At 37.2% G+C, this 22,139-nt stretch overlaps 1 protein-coding gene across 1 annotated transcript; it reads left to right on the forward strand.

The window, feature by feature from the left end:
* Nucleotides 1-10,714: 10,714 nt before the first annotated feature.
* On the forward strand, nucleotides 10,715-11,221 carry LOC149146697 (uncharacterized). The gene has a single exon (XM_089452839.1). The coding sequence runs from the start codon at nucleotides 10,757-10,759 to the stop codon at nucleotides 11,219-11,221; it is 465 nt and encodes a 154-aa protein (XP_089308965.1). The 5' UTR covers nucleotides 10,715-10,756.
* Nucleotides 11,222-22,139: the final 10,918 nt, after the last annotated feature.

The raw sequence follows: 22,139 nt of genomic DNA on the forward strand, positions 1-22,139 counted from the left end.
ACATTTGAACCTCATTGTTTGAAGACAAAGAAAACCACTCTTAAGTGCTAAGAAGCAAGAGCTAAGGCATATCTTTAAGGTAATGGCAACCGGGTCATCGTACCAAATGTGACTCCTACACCAAATGGTGTAAGGTCTAGTTGAGACTTCATACCGTGGAGATCCCATGAATGTTGGCAAGTCCAACACCATCAACACAACCTTGTACCTACTACTTGCCTATTTCAATGGAGATTACAACACACTTGAGGAAATAAACTTGGACCAATATTTTGGGGTGTCAGGTACAAAAGGTTAGGCACCCCTTACTACCATCTTAATTCAATCATTAAACAATAATCACTTGCCTAAACATATAAATTCATTTACACTTCATCATAATGAACAAATCTTTACTACTACTTTACCTTCTTCTCTTCTGAAATTGTTCATATCCTCAGCATCTTTGTCTTTCTCAATTAAGTCTTGGAACTCCATGCTTAACCTCACATTCATTAGAGTTGTGAATTATAACTAAGTAACTATACCTACATTGAATTAGCTAGGCTCAATAAAGCTCAATACTTTTATTAATGATTCCAAAATATAAAAATGAACTTTCACATTAACAAGGCATTAATTTTCTCCATCTATTCCCATAGGAAGTTTCATCAAATGGAAGATATCCTCCCATTAATATGGAAATTATTTCTCGAGATATTTTTTGTTGCATGATCATAGCCATTGCACTCAAAAAACTCACTTTCCAACACAGAAAAATCTATCTCTTTGCTAAGGCAGGGAAGTCAATCCAAAATCTGAAATTTTCAAGTTTTCTTAGGTTTCCAAGCTTCAAATTCCTATGATAAACCCACTTACTATGGTAATAATCAACAATATTTATAAGTTACTGAAAATATCTCCTTGAATAATTCTCATTGAGCCTGCCTTAGCAATTCTATCAAATAATATATATCTTCCTCCAACTTCCTAAACACTCACTCAAGAAAACAATATTAGGCTCCTTACAATCTTTATTCTAAATATTTCCAGTTCAATTTGATTTAGCATTCTATTTCTATGTATGGAAGATTTGTGGAGCATAATTTCAATAAAAATAATCATTTGGAAACAAAATTGTACCTCTTAAATTCTTGCAAACTTCTAATAATTACTATAAACTTCCAAACTCTCAAACCAAAGTTTGCAATAATTCTTACAAACCTGCAATAATTACTATAAACTTAATATATTTTGCAAACTTTGGTTTGAGCGGGAGTAGAAACTGTATTTTTTTCCATGAGTTGTTGATATTCGAGGCACTGTGGATTTTGATAAACAGGGTGCTTTTACATGTCTTCTATGTTCTAGTGCAATCTGGGTTAGCTCCAACTGGTTTGAGAATCTGCAACGATAGCGGATGAGAAGACGAAGAGGCGAGGGACGAGGTTAAGGCCCATAAGGGCGTAACGGGGACCACAGGGAAGCACAAGAGGCTATGGAAGCCTTTCATGAGTCCACCCTCGTAGATGTGCATAGCGAATTGAAAAATTTGGAGAATTGGGTTGCGAGAGACAAACACTCTATGTTGTACTCGGAATTATTGGAAGAGTTTGGGAATTGGTCTCGAACCGTGTTCACACCAAGGGATGAACAAAGAAGTACCTTGAGGCTCTCCTCATATACTATAAAATGAAGACACTGATCCACAAAATCCTTATGAAGATGTAAGCGGACTAGTATAAAATTTTTTCCAATCATGAAGGTGTTAAAAGAGAGTAGTGGAATATGAGATTCTACATGGACCTATGGACAACGAGTAAGTTCAAATTGAGTGGAGTATTTCTTGCATTTTTACTTTATCATCCTCTTCAAAATCGAGCACCAGAGATTTGGCACCTGTGAATTCTTCTGACTCTCAGTGTCTTGATGTGCTTGACTTTTTTGTTATGGTTTGATGTCACTGTAAACTCTTTAGTGAAGCTACAATTTTTTATATTGTTGTTGTTTTAGACTGGTTATTAGTCCCTGCCTGGGACTATTAGTCCCTACCTGGGACTATTAGCGATCGCTCGATCGTTGGCCAACAATTATTTTATAGTTTGACCGATTTTTTTCAGTGTTTTTGCATTTTAACCTAAGTTTGATGCTCCCAATTTCATTCAACAAAATTTTAAGCAAAGTTTTTGTTTCGGAAAAAAATTGACCTCTTATTATAGCCTTCATGTTGTCCGATGCAAAAATATTGAGGCAATATCATCTTATCCAAAGTAGGTTGGTGGAGGCAAAGTTTGCATTTGCCGGGTTACTGGTTCCAGGGACTAACAAAAGTTTTAACCAAACTCTAGCGACCTGGCATCTGCCATCTTTGGTTGGCACCGCAAAGCCACCTGCCACCGCAAAGAACAATGGTGCTCTATGGAACAGATGTTCTGCAGATGTTCTGCATGCTTTTGCTGTGGTGTCTACGGAACAGATGAAGATCATAGTTAGAGTTGGACTTCATTCTGGTAGAGACCTCGGGTATGCCGGTGGGCACTGAGTTGGCAGGGGCGCTTCAAACCGCTGTCTGTTGGACCTTCGGGTCTCACCAATGGACTCTAATTCAGGTTCCGCTTCCTGTTCTCTAATTCAGGTTCCGCTTCCTGTTCGACCAATTCTTCTTCACACGGCCAGAAATAAGGTACGAGATAGCTAAGACATCTTCCATGAATTTCAAGACTGTGACTTGGATCGAATTGCCGCATCTCAAGTTCTGATAGAGCAAGCAATATAGGGACCCAGGTTATGAAACTACTGATGCTATTGGATCTACTGGTATTGGATCGGCTGCTTATGGACCTGGAACAGGATCTCAATATGGGTCTAGAAGCTATGGGTCTGTCTCTGCTACTTACTTTTATTCTACTGTTGGCTCACCAGGATCTCCTTGCTGCTACGTGTTTGGGTCTTCGTAGTAGCCCTCCATTATGGTAAGCTTATTCCCCTTTCTTTCCAATAATGAATCGAAGGTGGGTTCAGTCGCTCCATCAAAAAAACAAACTAAATTGAATTTAAAGTCTCACCTCTATTTCAAGAGGTAGCGTTTGACGTCCATTTAGTTTCTCTTTGCGATAGGATCTGTCATCTTCCATCTGGTGGTTGATGTGGCTGAAAGAAGGCATGCGAACAGAAAAGATCTAGAATGCCCTCTTTTGACACATTTTGTGATTCTCTAGTACCAGAGCAAGATAAGCTCTCGCATCTTGGAGTTATCAGTGTTGCAGGTAGCCCTTATTCACCTCCACTGTACTCATATCTCCGACCACCAAGTTCATCTCCTTTTCCATGACCAAACCCTGCAGTTATAAAGAATAATCCAGCGTGCAAAAATAATCAATTCATAAGCTCATGAAAGAAATTCAGGGAAACTCTCCTTATCTTTCTTCAATGGTTTAAAAGCTCATATACATTAAATTCTTATGATGGAATATGTGATAGGGCTTCTTGCTTGATTGTTCTACACTGCAATTCATACTGTACTCTTCTCTTCCACAAATGTCTATAGAGAAATGCACCATTACAAAATATTACTACAAAATATGTTGCATACCATCAAAGAAGGGGGCAATAAACAAACCTTTTCCTGAAAACTTTCACCAGTTAAAAGAATGGTTGCCATCTGGGCATCACCATATTTTCCATCTTTGTGGGTTTTGTTATCATAATTCTCCACCACCTTGTTGTAATTGACTGAATCCATGAGCGCGTGACGAGGCAGATCGATCATGGCGCATGTAAGGTGACACTTGGTATTCATGCGGTAGCATGAAGTCCAGCTACATGAAATTTTATATATTTATATATTCTAATTGTCATATTATTTTATTTAATAATTTTTAATGTAACTTCTAATTATTCGCTAGTTCTTTTCATTACCACCTGCTAGCATGTTTATTACCACGTCCAACATTGTTCTCTGCCACTGGGGCGCAGGCCAGTTGCATCCCTTGGTAATTCCATAAAGATGAAAGAAGTTGAAGGCAAGAAGTTGAAGGCAAACCTCTAGTAGATACAGGGGCTCTAAAAGCTATGCTTAAGCTACTGAGGTTAGCTCAAGTATGAAAATTCTTTACTAATGATATTTATTAAGAGTCAAATAATTGCTTTCTGGCCCTTGCCCTGAAATAACTTTTAAATAAAGGTTACGATGCTCTGAATTTTGTGAAGATAGCAGCACTCAAATTTATATACACTATTTTAAATGCTATGGGTATTCTCTCTTTTTTGGTTTAAATTTCTAATCTTTGCCCTGAAATAAGCTTTGAAGAAACGTTATGGTGCTCTGAGTTTTATGAAGGTAACAACGCTCTAATCTAGAGATATCGTTTTAATTGCTATGGATGCTCTTGTTGGTTGGTTAACTTCTTGACATAGCTCCATTGACAAGTAGCTACTCAATGGTGGAACTCCAAATTCAAGGGTTTCAATACAGAGGTTTCAGCCTCTTTTTATTTTTATTTTTATTTTTAGTCACTATGTTATACTTCATTTAGGCATGAACTTTGCAACCGTCAGCACCAATGCCTTTAATACATGTGTATAGCAATGATGCTTTTAATACCTGTGTATAGTGTATGCTGCCATCCATGCCTTTAATACCTATGTATAACACTGATGTTTTTAATACCTGTGTATAGCGTATGTTGCCATCCAGAATCGTCTTCATAAATTTAATACCAAATTTACTTAGTATGAAGGTGATGTGTAATCTTATCCATTCTGAAAATATAGTTGAAATGTGTCTTTCTTAAAATAAAATAAAATATTTTCTAAATGGAAAAGCAATACAAGGTATAAAGAAAAACAAAAATGGCCATGCTATGCATGTTTAGTTTAGTTGTCCATATGACATGATATAATTTCATGTAAAGTAATTAGAAGTAAAAAGATTGTGTCAGTAAGATGTTTAATATTTATATTTTCAAAAATATTTCAACACTGGATTTGAGTAAACTATTTGAAGATTTATGTTAATTATGTATGTATATTTAAAAGTATATTAATAACAAAAAAAATCATTTTAATGTGAACTGATAAAGTGTCTTGATGCACATGTTATGTAAAATATTTCAGTGTCAACTATGCATATATTATTTATTGTTTTAAAGAAATTATATTTATATATCATCTAAAGCTATTGAAAAAGTATCTCGATACACATGTTATGTAAAAAAGTTTAATGTCAACTATGTATATATTATATATTGTTTTAAATAAATTATGTGTCTATATATATATATATATATATATATATATAGAGAGAGAGAGAGAGAGAGAGAGAGAGAGAGAGAGAGAGTTTATGGTTAAAACATTTGAAGTGGTCTCAAATCCAAGAAATAGTTATATATATATATATATATATATATAGAGAGAGAGAGAGAGAGAGAGAGAGAGAGAGAGAGAGAGAGAGAGAGTTTATGGTTAAAACATTTGAAGTGGTCTCAAAATATTCTCTTGAAATCCAAGAAATAGTTTTTGGACTTGCAAATTTAAGTTATATACTCTATATATCATTCAAAACTACAATTTAAAGAATTAAAAATTACATAACGTATTTTGCACCCTAAATTTGATCTCTCTCTACTCATATTAGATCCATGTTTAAGATGGATCTATATTAGTAATATAATATTTTTGTTTTTATAGAATAATTTTTAAAATATTTTAAAATCATTTGTTATATTTTTTTTATATAGATCAATTAAATTTAAAATAATAAAAATTATAGATTTATAGTTAATTGTAGTAAAATAAGGTCATTTATAGTTGACGATGGTTTATCAGAGTTGGAGTTGGTTGATTATGATTGACTATAGTTATACATGATGATGATTGATATGGTTGAAAAGAGCTTACCATGGTTAAGTATAATTGACCATAATTGACAATAGTCAACCATAATTAATCATAGTTTAAAAAGATAAAGAGATAAACTCTTTAAAAATCATATATATATATATATATATATAATGAAAAGTTTTTTCCTTATGTAATTGAAAATTCTTTTATTTATTTATGAAGTAATCATTTTTTATGAAAACCTTACATTTTTAAATATAAACATTTCTATATGTGATGTTTTTATATATTAATTAATAAAATATTTTTTTGATATAAAATTAATTAAAATTCAAATAATAAAAAATGTATGATTATTGTTTCCTATGGTTAATGATCATTCGTTGTGGTTGAATTTCGTTGTTTATTGTTCACTATGGTTAAATAAGGTCACTTAATAATTGATATGGTTGCTAATGTAAATAGGGGATAACCATGGTTGACTATGGTTGAGAATGCAGGAATATAACTAATCTTGGTTGACTATGATTAGTGGTGGTTGAAGAGTATTAACTATGTTTAATGATAATTTACCATGCTTGATAAGGCTTGATCATGAGAGAAAAAGGTTGACCATGATTGACTATGGTTAAATATGTTAAAACATGGTTGAGCATGGTTATCAACATTCAACTATACATGAATATGATTAACCAATGGTTATCATGTTTTACCATGCTTGACTATGGTTAACCATGGTTCATCAATGTTGAATATGGTTTACTATGGTGGAACTTGTTGGCCATGTATTATCGTGGTTGAGCTTGTTCGACCATGGTTGACTATTGGTATACATGGTTAACCATGGTTATCAACATTTTAATGATGATTGACCATCAATGAACATGAATTTTTAGTTCATGCAAAAATATTTTTGTGATATGATGTCATGTCATATCATAACATCATATGGAAGTTTTCTTCCTTATAATATAACATGCTTATTCAAAGCTCTAGTAGACCCAACAAAGGGAAAAAATTATTAAGTATTTTCTCAATGAACATGGGAAAAAATACCTTTTCACAATGTGTTGAGCATAAATCAACCTTGAAGTGTGACAAACATGACCCACTATTAGGATATGTTAAACAAAACATGATAGCACAAGCTATCAATGATTTCAACATTGTGATGTGACGAACATAACTGGACATGGCAATGCAATAAACATAAATTGACGCATTAGTGTGTCAAATAAAACCATATGTCACAATAACATTAGTAAAGTGGTTTCTATATAACTATCATTGTCATTTTCTAGCTTTCAAATCCATGGTCAACCATAGTCAACCATAGAAAAACATAAACAAGATATTCAACATTACAATGTGATAGTAAAAAAATCAATGCCCGAATATGATGAACTAAATTCAACATCATAATCTAACAAACCAAAATCATTGAGGCAATCTTAGGAACAACAAATGACATTATAATGTGATGTAAGAAAAATATGTCACAATGTAAAAAAATAAGGTTGTCACTATATGGTGAAATAAATCTACTTTGCAGTGTGGTTAACTAAACTCACCATTTCAATGTGATCAATAAAAAATCGATGCGTTAATATGACATATAAAAAAATAAAAATGTTGCAATTGACAAACAAAAAACGTCATTGCAATTTGAACATTGTAACGAAAAATGTAATGTTTCAAGTTAACAAACAAGAAAAGGGTGTCATAATGTAGTGAACTGGAATTGATGTTGACAAAAATTGACATTGCATTGTGATGAAAAAAACATCATTGCAATGCAACAATACAATGCAATCTCACAATGTCAAAAACAAAGAATCCATATTGTACTTTGATAAACAAAAGGCAATGTCATAATGTGACAAGAAAAAAATTGATGTCTCAAGGTGATGAATGAAAATCAACATTGCAGTGTGGTGACTAAACTTAGGGTAGTATGGTAAACATTTAATGATGTCACATTATGATGAACATAAAATGACATTGTAATGTGGTGAACCAAAAATGACATCGTGATGTGGTGAACTAAATCAATGCTAGAATGTGATGAGCTAAAATCACCATTGCAATATGGTCAACAAAATTGACATCGTAACATGACAAACAAAAATTTAATGTCACAATGTGATGAATGAAAAACAACATTACAATTTGAGCAAAAAAAAAAAAATGATGTCAAAATTCCATGAATAAATATAGATGTCATAATGCAACAAACAAAATCATTGTCAATCGTGCTCACCCATAGTTAACTCAGTCAACCATAGTTAGCTTTGTAAACCATGGTCAACCATAAACACCATGGACAATTATGGTTAACTATAGTGAACATGGTAAAACTATGCTTTTCCATGGTCAACATGCCCAAAATAAATAGCCAAGGTTAAACATGGTGAAGCTATGGTCAACAATGGGCAACATGGGTGACCATGGTTAAACATGGTCACCATAATTAGCATGGTCAACTTTATTCATATATAGTTAATCATTGTCAACTATGGTCAACCATGTTCACCCATAGTCAACCATACTTGACCATCATCAACCATTATCAAACAAGCTCAACTATAGTAAAACATGGTCACCATAGTTAGCCATCATCAGTAAGTTGAATGATAGGCAATCATATTCAACCATTTTGGATTTCAAGCATCTGTGGTTCATTTCTTTTAAGCTAAATCTTGGAGTATCCACAATAACATTCATACTTGTCAACGTTTCACATCCCAACAGGGATCCATCATAAGGAAAATTTGTTGAATGATGATAGAAGAGGAGCTCAGTGAGGAGATAAATAGTGTTAATATATTTTGTTTTCAAGGAGATGAAGTTGGCTTTAAATTTTATATAGATATATATATATATATATATATATATATATATATATATATATATATATATATATAATTTATAATAATTATTAACCATGATTTTTATTATTGTATTTATTATTTTATTGTATTTTATTATTAATTAGTTTAACTAATTAATAGAACATAAATATTTTTAAATTTATTTTATTGTAAATTAATGGATTGTGTATAATGTTACTGTAATGGTTAAATAGTTTATTATTAATGTATCTTAATTCTAATTAATTAATTAATTAAATAATTATTAATTATGATAATTATTTTTTTATAGTTTTAATAAAATAAGATTGAATTTATTTTAATGTAATCACTAATAATATTATATTTAATTAATTAAATGGTTAATAGATATTATAATTAGATACTAATTATTATTTTTTTATCTTAATATAGGATAACTTGAAATTATTTTATTATAAATTAATTCATTAATAAATAGATATTATAATGACTAATTATTATTATTGTTTTTTCATTCTAGATTTATTGGTTAGTAAACTAAATAATTTATAATAATTAATTGTTGCTAAAAAAATTAATTGATACTAATTATTATTATAAATGAATTATTTTTATTATTATTGTAACTAACCTATAATTAATTATTATAATGGAAGTAAGAATCATAATAATAACTTATTTTTAACCATTTTTATTTTATTTTTGTTTCAACCATTGTTAATCCAATTCAACAGTGGTCAACCATAGGTAACCATGGTCAACATTGGTTAACCATAGTCAACATGGTTAACCATATTCATTTGGAGTAAAATGTTGATAAATATCGTCATCACCCATAGTTAACCATGTTCAAACAAGCTCAACCATTGTTAAACATGGTCACCATGGTCAAACATTATCAACAAGTTCAACAAGTCAGCCATGGTTGAACATGTTCAATAATGGTCAAGCATGCTCACCATGGTCAACCATATCTAACCATAGTCAACTATAGTCAACCATCATTAACTACAATAAATTGTGTCCATCTATTATCAAACGAAATTAATCATGATCAACCTTTTTTAACCATAAATTGATTATAGTCAATCATAATCTATTAATCCTACCTATACATATTGATTATCAACTAACACAATCACATTAAAAATAATTGATAAATATCAACACCATTTTTTCAAAATAAAAAATAACATCAATTCACACGTATTAACAACTTTATATTAACCAAACACTTTTCATTTAATTATATTGATTAGCTTTATAATTTATATAATATTTTTTTAAATCATCATGTATGAATATTTTAAATATTTATTTATATTTATTTAATAACGTTTCTTTGCCAAAGGGGATGCACGATATTACCATTGTCGTGATCATCCTTTACATTTACTAATGCGAAGGTTAACCACATATATGCATATTTTTTATCTGATAACTCACAACATTGTTGTCAAATAGTAACTTTAGTAGCATGTAGGCATAAATATAAACCGCCTCTTCATTCGTCTCTGCGTTTCTTTAGCGGCATTCCCAACTCATCGCTATCTAAAAAGAAGCATTTGCCTCTTTCAAACTTGGGAACCATATGTCGTTTCAAATTTGTATCGTATGTTCAATATTAGAAACCTGAAGGTACCTGTCCCTTATTTTCCTGCTCGAAGAGACAAACTCACCAGAAGAAAATGCTGGAAGAATTGTTGCAGCCTTTGTGGCACGCTTAGAAAGCATCACTTTCTTCTCTCTTTTTTTCAGTTTGGCCGTTGCAACCTCGTCGCTAAACGATAGGTCAAGAAAACGGCCAATGATCCCTTTGAGGCAAATGCATAAAAAACCCCATTATACCTCCAGCTTCCACGTCACCCCGTGACAACGAAATCCTTCCCCTCTCCCGAGTCCCGCCACACTCTGCTACCTGGCAATGTCAACTACTTCTTCTTTGACAGCTAACCCTGTGCACACCATTGTTATTGAAGCATCATCTGGTGATACATTTTCTACAAAATCCCACCATCCAACGTTCCAACGTCTCATATCAAATGTGACCACTGCTGCTTCACACATCGAATCCTGTGTCGCAAATGGATGAATCTAACACACGTCCCCGCAACCCCACATTCGCTGGCCTGTATTTCTCCTGCTGCTTCTGCTGTGGGTCGGACGGCGAGCGCTCAATCATTCGGCCCTCGTGGCTTCAGAAGGTCAAGCGATCGAACCCCAGGGCGAATTCCGTGAATGTGGACTCTGAGAATTGGTGGCGCAAGGGCTGGAACAGCATCAGACAGGCTGGAAAATGGTCGGAATCCGTCATTAACGACGCTGAAAGCTGCTCCAAAGCGCTAAAATGGAAACGCTTCGTTGGCAGGTTGAAGACGGATGGCAAAACCATTTGCAGCTCCAAGACCTCGAGATTCCAGTACGATCCTGTGAGTTATGAGCTCAACTTCGACAACGGGCCTCGGCAGGACGAAGGTTATTGGCTCCAGGGTTTGCCTTTGTCCGTCGTCAAGCCCGAGAAGTCGATGGGTACTCTACTCGATAAATGAAACCCTAAAAAACCCTGACAAATCCCTAAAATGCGTACAAAACTCCATTGCAAATGTCATGGTTTAGTGAAATTCTTTTGAGGTTTTCACTCCTTCGCTGGACACTTAGGGGACTCGAAATCCTGTCCTTCCGTGTAGGTAGTATTGGTCTTATGCCTGTATTTTGTGGAACTAAATATTCGGGTTTTGCGTATCTAAAAATGTCATCAAAAAGTGTAGAAAGCCCATCTTGGGGTGTTTCCAGGATTATTTTACGTGACCAGCTACAATATCATTCAAAATTGTAGCAGGGTTAATCACCAGTTTAGTGAATCGCAAACAACCTAAAATGCTTTTAACTGGCATAATTAAATGGAAGATGCATTTTATTTTTTTAATGAAAGGAATAGAAGTCGATATGTAATGGGAGATCGAGGTAGTTAAGTGTAAGGTTTTTGGGAAGAATAAATCTAATGGGAGATGGAGGTATTTGAGTTTAGGGTTTTTTATTATAAAAGTTTGGTGGTTTTTTTTTGTTTTTTTAGAATAATATTTTTAGTATTTCGATTATTTGATAAATTTTATGATAATAACGATTAATATTTATAATGATTGAAATAGTGAGGGGTGGGAAGAGGGATGTTTTATGGTCTCAAAGAAATTAAAGCTGTAAAGTATTTATACAAGGGTTTCACTGAAAGAGCAATACCATACCACGTGGGTTCATATTGGGGGATATATATTGAGGAAAAAATGACACAATATTTTGAGCATATAATAGGGGGGTAAAGAGTTTTAATATTGGAAGATATAAACAATGGAGCTAAAAGTTAATGAAAAAATATAAAAGGGTATGAAAATGCTAATGAGAAAATGCAAACGTACAATATCTAGTGAATGTAGGGGTCTTTTAAATTGGGAAAGTGTATTGGGTTTGTACTGGTAGGGGGTTAAATAATGTGATTTTTAGAGGTATTTCCCAATATGTAGTCAAATTAAAGGTATTGTTTAGCATGCCAAAAACGCATGTGCTATGTTATAGGTTCATTGAGTGAAGCCCCCATGGGTATTTATGGAATTTAGGATGTATGAGAAACAACCAAGATGAAGTTTATGCTCTTCACAAAGGGATTTAGTTAGCCAAAGAAAATTAGGTAGCTTCCCAAATTGTTTCGGTAGACTCCCTCTTTATTTAGCTTTTGGTGAAGGGCTCCTTTCCAAAGGGACAAAACATTAGAAAGCCTTATGAAAAGAATTAGGAAAGAAACAAAAGGGTTCTTTTCAATAGCACATTTCCATGTTCTCAATGATCTGAATAAAGATGTTGATTAATTGTCTAATGAAGGGTGTAAATTAAGATTGAGACAATCAAAAAGCAGTGGTCAAATCAAGGCTTCTCATGTTCTTTAGAATTAAATGGATTGACATTACACAATTATGAAGAATTGCATTAGTAATGAGTAATAGCATGAAATGTAAATTTTGTTTTCGATGGGTCAACTTGTAAGGTATATACCTACAAAACCTCATTTTTTGTTGTCCAGTTTGGAGTCTCTCTAGAAAATTTCATATTTTTCCACATAAAAGGACTAAGGAAAAAATTTTAGAGATATAGTTATGTCTTACTAGATATGTTTGTTGCAATCCAAGCGTCGAATTATTTATAAATACAAAATTCTCATTCTGGTAAATAAAGAAGACTGAATTAATCTATCAAACGTTAAGGTAACGGATTATTTATAATTCTTCTGTCTTATTTTTATTCTAAAGATAAGATATTATTTTAAATTATTTAGCATTTTTTTGGGGTATCCCAAAGGAACCCAACAACCCACCTGACATGTACCTACTGACATTAAATTAAATTTCAGCCTAAAAGTGGATTTCTAAAAAAAAAAAAAGATAATAGTTAAAATAATGAAACAAGAGTTATGAAATTTGAAGGGAAAAGAGGACAGCTACTTTTTTATTGATTTCTGACTTATCTTGTTATAGGTTTACTCAAATTTATACTGTAGACACTCATTGAATGCATAATTAAATTCCACATCCAATGAGCGCCTATTATGAATACTTCTCAAAATACCCACATTGATAAAAATGGAAGATACATTAAAAAAAAATGTATCTTCATTTTTTTTATATCTAAGTGAGTCTTCTAAAAGGTATGCACAAGGGGTACACATTTGATGTGGAATTTAATTCTACATCCAACGAGTATCTACACTTGAAATTTGAATAAACCTATAAGGAGATAAGCCAAAAATAAAATTAAAAAAAATCATTTTTTTATTTTCCCTCGAAAATATTTACATGTATCTCTTTTTATATTTCAAGGATTTTGATTAGTTTACATATTATGACATGGAAATTATATGAAAATTTCATAGGCATTTTTTAGCTAAAATTTCTTCTAATAGTGTCTACAACCTGTCGTCCTCTCCAGAAACCGGGTCACAACTGAGGGGGATTTTAACATTGGATCTTTCAATTTTTTCATGACTCGCATTACTTCAATCACTAATTGAGTGCCCCCTTGGAAAAAATTATTTTGCATTTTATTTCGATGTTTAGAAAAAATGAAGACAAACACTTTAAGATTATCATAGTCTTGTTAACTTAAGGTCAAGAAGGTTAGCAGTGTGATAAACATTTTGAAATTTATATTGAATGTGAGTGTAACCTAAATAATCTAAGAGAAAATATTTTTCATCTTCAACACTCTTAGAGTGCAAAGGTGACACACTCTTTAGGAGAATTTGTTCTTATTTTAACAAGTTGTTGATGGGCTGGAATTTTACACCAACAGTCAAGGGGATCTCTCCGGTGTAGGTTCCCAAAAAGAGCATACACCATATGTCTTAGACTTCCCATCCGGTATGTAGGCCCGACTGCCATTCAGTTTTGGAGAGCTAGCTTCAGACGAAGGTGGGATATGAACTTAATCAAATGTATGAGCTTTAATAAACAGAAGAGAATAATTGACAAATATTCTGTACCATATATACCATGAATAGCCAAAATCTAAACAACACAATCTTATATAAAGTTATTGTTTGCAGGAATTTAGATAAGACTTATGTATACTAGATAAATAATGCTTAACGATTGTAAATCAGTTCACAACAATCAACCATTTATAAGTGTACATAACTATGTGGTCAAGCCAGATTATACTAATACCAAAAGAAATAGTTCACCAGTACAAGCATAGAGTTAGTAAGCCGAATACCATTCATACGTAGAAAAACCAGATTAGAAGTATGAAATAGCATGTGAGGAGACTGCACATCAAATAGATTTAAGGAACATTCGATCTGTCAAGTGAGGAAAATACTCATGGCACAAGCACATAAAAATTTGAAGAATTCAATAGTGAAGACATACAATCAACTCTTGTATTAATTAGCAACACATCAATTCTCTCAATTAATATATATATGTATCTCCAAAATAGTCCTCAGCAAAAAAAGCCCTTACAAATGAGGCATGAGGTTACATTTATAGGATAAGAGTGACCCTTGGTTTACCCTTGACTCTTGGGCTACCTCATGACCTTTCATCTACCAAATGACTCTTGGCATTCTACGTGACCTTTCACGTTCACAGGGAATTCTGTGCTACCGTAGTACACAATGTCACAAAAATGACTACCATCCTAATTGACTAATCTACAGATGGCAAGTTCCAGAATGTTGAGCCCAAGATTTTCTGTCAGGTAAGTGCACCATATGTTGTATTCTGCTGCAATGGGAGAGATCTGTGGCTGGCCTTCATCATGTCGGTGTAAGCACTCAAGTGCATTCGGGAGGAGGGTGTTCCGTTTGGCATGCACATGATTATTCAAGGTACCCAACTTGGTGTAGAGCCTCACTAGTTCTACTATGTAAACGCTTTATATTTTCTCTTATAATCGACATATCTCCCGTACGGGTTCCTTGTATATATGTCTCTACAAATGCCTGTACTTCATTGTTGATCCCCTGTTGATTTTTCACCTGTCCAATCTCTCCTATAGAGGAGGCCCCATGTAGTTGGATCACTAATTCCAAACTGCTGAACAACTGTCTGTAGGAGACCAGCACCATCTCCTCATCTTTGGCCAATTTTTCTCTGCACTGAACTTTGATATGTAGTTGGACCTTAGTATTTTGCATAGCGATCCAATCTTTCCTGGGGACCACTGTCGGGGCTTCGGGGTACTTTTCAGACCATTCATGTATTTTATCCAAAGAAAACATGGCCTCTTTGAGCATGGCGACCCTCTCTTTTGAGTGAGTTTGAATGGCTACGATGGGTGCTATAGTGTGGTGCAGTTTTTCCATTTCTTCACACACTACTTCCATAGTCTCCCCCAGGATCTTTGTTTCGGATGCGATTACCGCTTGGAATTCTGCTGAGCTTGTTTGTAATAAGCGAAGTGTCGTGTTTTCCTCCTCCATCCTTTTCTTCTCCTATTCCACAATAGTGGCCCTTTGCTCAGATGCGTATAGCCTGTTTTGCAAGTCTACAATTTGTTTACTCATATGGGCTACATTGCGTTCTGTGGCAGCCACAAAAGTTGTTCCGGTGAAGGCAATAATTTGAGGATTTGTCGTGATATTTGGCACGATATTCGTTGCCGTAGTTACTGACAATGGGTCAACTGGGTTCCTGTTGTAAAATTTCTTCTTCTCCTCTATAATTTTGAGGTTTATTTCATCAAATGTTGTTGGAGAGGTAAATCCCCTCTACGGATAGAGGCGATCCCTACTAGCCCAGCAAGGGTCTAGCAACAATCAAACAATGCTCCTATGCATGTTTCTAATTACAATTAAACAAGAGGTAAAGAGCACCTACTTGGATTCCAGCACTGTTGTTTGACGAAGAGATGCCGCCTTCGCTCCTTCGCTTTGGCTGGTCACGATCCTCCGGGATCTCCGCGAATAGATACCTGCACACACGAAGAGGAAACAAACACAAGCGTGAAATCTGATAAAAGTAACCATACATCAGTCAGAAAAGATATAATTCACATTTAACCATCGCATAGACAAATGAGAATGGAACAATAATAGCAGTCATCTATTTATTAATCAAACAGAGAAGAGTACAGCCAAATGTTCTGACGTTGGTAACCTTCTCAGGAGGGGCCAGTCAGCAAGTGTCTCAAGCATTCACCTTTGGAAATGATTCTCCCAAGACAAGCAACTTTTCTCTCTCTCACACAAGCAACACAAAACAACCTTCCCTAAGCAATCAATCACTTCCACACCTAGCACACCAAATACCTATAGTAGCAGCAATCTGAGCACTATAAGCTCTATACAATCCAAGCTATTCCAAAACTAGCTGCTCATGGTAATGGTGGAAGTTTATATAGGAGAAGGAGCCTCCTAAAAGGGTGGAAGGATGAGCTTATCTTCAAGAGAAGTGGTTGCAAAGGGTCGAACAGACATGCCATAGAAGGGAGTCGATACTCACAAAGCCAACAACCAAGCCTCGAGTTATCTGGAAGGCTAGCTGTTGGAAAAAATTCGCCCAAATAGGATCAGCGCGGATTATAAAGTAACTGACACGCTGACGTCACGCCTCAATAACTGGGAAAGTCATGTCAGTGCGACCCAATACAAAGGAGAGGTGCGCTGGCGCATGAAATACGACCAACGCGGAAAAGTGATGTGCTTCCGCGCTGGCAGCGCACTGAATACACTACGAGCCGCCAGTCATCGCGGATATTTTAGAAACAGGCGCGCTGATGAGGAAAACTTTGGAAAAATGGGTTTTGGGCCAGTTCAGAAGGCATGAACTTGATTATTGTGAATTCTTGACACAGTAGGGTGACTGACAGGGAGACAGTGACAAATTACTGTGTAACAGATGCCCCCTAAAGCATGAAGACCGAGAGAGTGGGAGGGGTGAAATGCTTTACAACACTCGCCGAACTGGAACACCACCAAGAAGGACCGAATATCTATGATAATCAAGTACATGCAGTCTAGGCATGGGCGTAGCCATCCGAAAGACATGGAAAAGGTCTGTGGAATGGACACAGCCACCCAACTAAAGAGACCAGAATAATGACAAGGTATGGTCGCAGCCATCCGTGAAGACTCAGGTATGGGCGCAGCCATCCATCAATGAGTCATGTAATGATCATCCACAAAATCACAGCCTGGATCATAACAGACAGGGATCCAGGGTCTTGCGCTTCGTCCCGACCCGAACAAAGTACGAGTTCAAGCATGTGAATACATGAGCCGAAGTCGAACATGCATGAACATCGTCTGATTACCAGTCAATGATGAAAACTGTTAACAGACGCGAGAGGTACCACCAATAATGACAATGGCCCTCAAGGTACTATAGGTACAATCCGCGGCATGTGAAGCAATGAGTTGGTCTCAAACACCCGCAGAATCATCCGATCGGAGGCCAATGATGAAAACCTTGCGTCGAACACGAAGAACCTGCCATTGAGGCATGCAGGCTCTAAGGCACCTGAAGGGAGTCTCTAAGTCACCTTCCCGGATAATGAACTGAAGTCGACAGGAAGTGACCTTGATCGAAGGTGGGCCATAATGTTTCCCACATCATCGACACGAGACAGAGGTAAAATGATTTGTGTGAGGTAGCAGAGGAGGTTGTATTATTGTAGAGGTCAACTTCTCTTGAACATATCGGTGGCACTATAGCGGATTTGGCAGTATTTGACATCAAATGAGCAGAGGGTATGGTAATGATGGCAATGAGCAGATGAGAGGTCAAATAGGACAACCCAAACCCACGGAGGCCAGTGAAAAACAAGATGAGATGGGCCCACCCAGACACGAATCAGAGGAGTGCCATGTTCAAGAGCGACATACTGCCGACACGACTACGATTACAGTTCCATTTTCCCCACCATTTCTGGCAGGTACCCCGGTTATTTTTGGATGACAAGCTTGACGGGGATAGCATATGCTTGAGGGGTGTCATTTCGACAATGCCCGATGTCATCAAGTGTTTAACGAGCCTGACAAAGGGAAAACTCGGCGTCTTTTCTTGTTTAAAGAGTCTGAAAAGACAGCGGAAAAGGAGACTCCAAGGGGGTCCTTTTTCATACAGTTGTGTCTCTCGAGCCCAAAAAAGTATAAAACTATGCTCGAAAGAACCGCCCGACCATTACGATCGAGGAGTACTTTTCGTAAATAGTGTTCTCGACCCGAAAAAGTAAAAAAGCGGTCGGAAACACGTCGTTTTAGAGCCGATAACGAGTGCGAAACGACAAACACCCGGCCATCTTTTTAAGTTACACGGTCGGAAAAAGAGCTTAAAATGACCGCCTCTCGTTCCCTTTAACAAGCTGAAAGGAGGCTCAGCTATCTTTTATTGTTTCATGTTGGAAAAGAGCTCAAAGACGACATTTTTTGGGACCAAGTGATTTTAGGATCATTATGATTTCCACTGTTTCTGAGGACCTGCACAATGAAAAATACCCGCATAAATCCGTTCGACATGTTAAAAATATATTAAAACATGCATAAGACATTGACAGAAGTGCTAAATCCATGGCAAAAGTATGACAAAAACCCACATTTTCAAAATCTATAGTTAATTGAGCCATTTTTACTATAAATAGTAGGGTAAATAGTCATTTTTACCATTGTTACCATATTGAGCCTCTGAGAACGTTGTGAAGCTGTAAAGTTGACGGAGCAAATTCTTCCCCGTGCGGACACCATTCGGCGAACGGCTTGATCCAGGTAGGTTCCCCTTGCCATGCGCTCCATTTTGATTATATTTAGCAAAATTTTAACGGTAGAATTCGCCCATTTGGGCAATTTTTTTGAGTATGGGTGCGCTCTCGGTCAGCGCGGGTTTCCCGCTCGGGACCGCGACGACCGATTTAAAATTACACGTACCAACTTTTGGGCCAGCGCGGAAAACCCGTGTTCTTCCGCGCTGACCCAATGAAAAACAAAGGGGCGCCATTTTCAGCGCGACTGTTTTAAAAACAGTCGCGCTGGCGCGAAAAAATATGAATTTTAATAAATTGAACATAAATTTTTTCACCAACAGCGATCTAATATTTTTTCATGGCTTTGCAGGGCACAATGTCTTTCGTGTGGCAAGAGAGAGCTCACGATAATGAGGATATAGTTGCATATGGGCTTGCCGAATGCCGGGATGCCATGCGGGCATGCGGTTTCCTAAAGTTCTTCCTGACTCCGCGCCTGAGGGCGCAACCTGATTTGCTGGAGTTCCTGATCAGAGCTTGGAACCCAGTAGATGGGAAATTCACCATCCACGGGCAAGATATCGAGTTTTATGCCTCGGATATCTATTTTTTGACTGGTTTGTCGCGCCGGGGCCAGAGGCCCATCTTGGAGGGGCAGCGACCCAGCGGTGAGACTCTAGACCAGCTGATGGCTAGGGTATGCCCAGGAGCTGAAAAGACACGGAGTGGGAAGGTAGCTATCCCGACAGTGCGGGACATGCCTCTCCGCACGATACTCTTCATGGTGACACGGGCAGCGGGTTCTTTGGCCAACCATGACGCCTCGAAGAACCAACTATTGTTAGCTCTGGAGTGTCTACAGCCCACTATCTTTGACTGGGCGACTGCTGTGACTGCTAGCATGAAGAGGCAACTAAGCAACTGCCGTCGTGGAGAGACGAAGCAGTTTGCCTATGGGTCACTCCTTCTGCCGCTCATGTTGGAGCGGGTGCCGGTTTTACAGCTACAGACCATGGCTGTGGATCCACCTAGAGGTCCCCGGGAGACAAGGACCAGTCGATGGGCCCGGGTCATGCCACGTGGAGGCGGTGGCCGCCCAGTATCTTGGGGAGTGTACTTCAGAGAGTGGCTGGAGCGCCAGGTTGTCATTGTGGAGGACTGGCCGTATGCCGGCATGGACTTCCGCAATGATCCAGACATGCCACTGCCCGCAGGAGAGCATTGGGATGATGGAGGTACGTCACTTGATCTCATTTTAACATTTTTTAATGTTTTTTAATTTTTCATGTACATGTCTTAATGATTGTCACTGCATGCAGATGTGGGACCTGTGAGACCTGTGGGCCTAGCCCTAACGGCACGGAGAGAGGGACCAGATGCTGGAGCCTTGGCCTTAGTTCCTCCAGGGGTGGATACATCGGAGACTGTGGCCCGCAACCTTGAGGGTTTGCTGGAGGGAGTGCCGGATTATCAGGGGGTTGAGGAGGTCCCCATAGAGCACCAGATCCACACAGTGGGGGTGGCACCCAGGCTGCACCGCCTTTTGAGGCGGGTGGCACGAGCGGCTGTATGCTACAGAGAGCATAACCCAGCCCACTAGTCGCCTAGGTTTACTTTTGATGTTTTGGGAGACGTGTGTCTCGGATGTATGGAGAACAGTGACTCTTATTTTTGACACATACACTTATTTTTGAGCGCCTTGGTGCGCCACACGATATATATATATATATACATACCGATTTTTGGATGGATCTTGTTACATATGATGATGCTTTGTTTATGTTATGCAAATGTTCATTACAAATGTGATCTTATGTATGAATTGCAGAACACATGACCCATGTATTTTAATGTTTTTAATGCAAGCTTAAAAGCACACACGCACGCATGCAAACTACGCTTGAGAAAATATCTTATTTACATATGCTTTACTCTATTATGCTTTCTATGTCTTCTTGTATGATGTTATCTATTTCGCAAATGTCTGTCTAACACATGATTTGCCAATGCATCAGTCAACGTGTTTAATCGTCTCGGAATATGTTGATATGTGATATAGTCAAAATTCCTTTCTAACAATCTGACACGTAGATACAACCTTAGGATACGTTGGTCTCTGACGGAATATCGCCCGTTAAGTTGATGAACGACCAGCTGGGAGTCCAGGTTTACCATCATTGCATGAATGCCGAGATCAACTGCTTCAGCTAGTAGCTCAATTACGGCACTGTATTCGGCAACATTATTAGTGGTACGACCGAGGTAGACTCCTTGAAGATCTAGCAACTCTCCGTGAGGATCGTAGATCGCCCACGCCGCAGAGGACAAATTGCAGGTACTACGGCAGGCGCCATCAACGAAACCAACATAAGGTGCACTAGACATCTGCACAAGAAGGAGGAAACAAAATAAGAGATAAACACGCCTTCACGCCAAAGCAAAACATGAAATCATGCACAAAAACACACTAAACACGCGTATGTACAAAGTGAGTGCACGAAGTCATGCATAATATTTCTTCAGATACAGCCCGTTGCGGGGCTTGTCAAGAGGATTTCCTTCGTAATCAATCAACTCATATGTGCCCTTTTGTAAAACTCTTTTCACGATATAGGGACCTAGACACATGGATTCGAGTTTTCCTGCCCCCAGCTTATCTTTAGCTTGATCGTAGAGCAGTACTAGATCTCCCTCAACGAAGGAACGAGGATGAATGTTCTGGTCGAAGTGAGCCTTGACTCTCTTCTTTTGCGCTTCGATAGCCAGAGAAGCTAAACGACGAGTCTCGTCTAACCGTTCTAGGTACAGAAGCCGTTCCTCTACCAGAGTGGTGGTGGGAAGCAACTCGACAGCTAATTTCAACGAAGGAATCTCACATTCGACGGGAAGGGTAGCCTCCAGTCCGTAAACCAGCTGAAACGGAGTGAAACCGGTGGCGTCCTTCACCGAAGTCCAGTAGTGGATTGAGCAGTGGGTTGACCCTGCTGAACATAGGGTTGCCCACCCTGCCCAGAAAGATGACCGGACTGGGCAGTAGGTTGGCCCTGCTGTAAGTAGGGTTGCCCCCCCTACCCAAGAGGATATCCCTGTTGGACTGCTGGTTGATTCTGAGGATTATAAACTGACCCAATTTGTCCAGATGGGTACCTTTGCTGGAAACCGGGTTGGCCTTGCTGAACGTAAGGCGGCCCGGGTTGTCCAGTTGGGTAACCTTGCTGGGTACCACGTTGCCCTGGATAT

The sequence above is a fragment of the Pinus tabuliformis genome, chromosome X (assembly GCF_031772625.1).
Source record: "Pinus tabuliformis cultivar Carrire ecotype Pingquan chromosome X, CPIR1, whole genome shotgun sequence".
Taxonomy (NCBI): Eukaryota; Viridiplantae; Streptophyta; class Pinopsida; order Pinales; family Pinaceae; genus Pinus; species Pinus tabuliformis.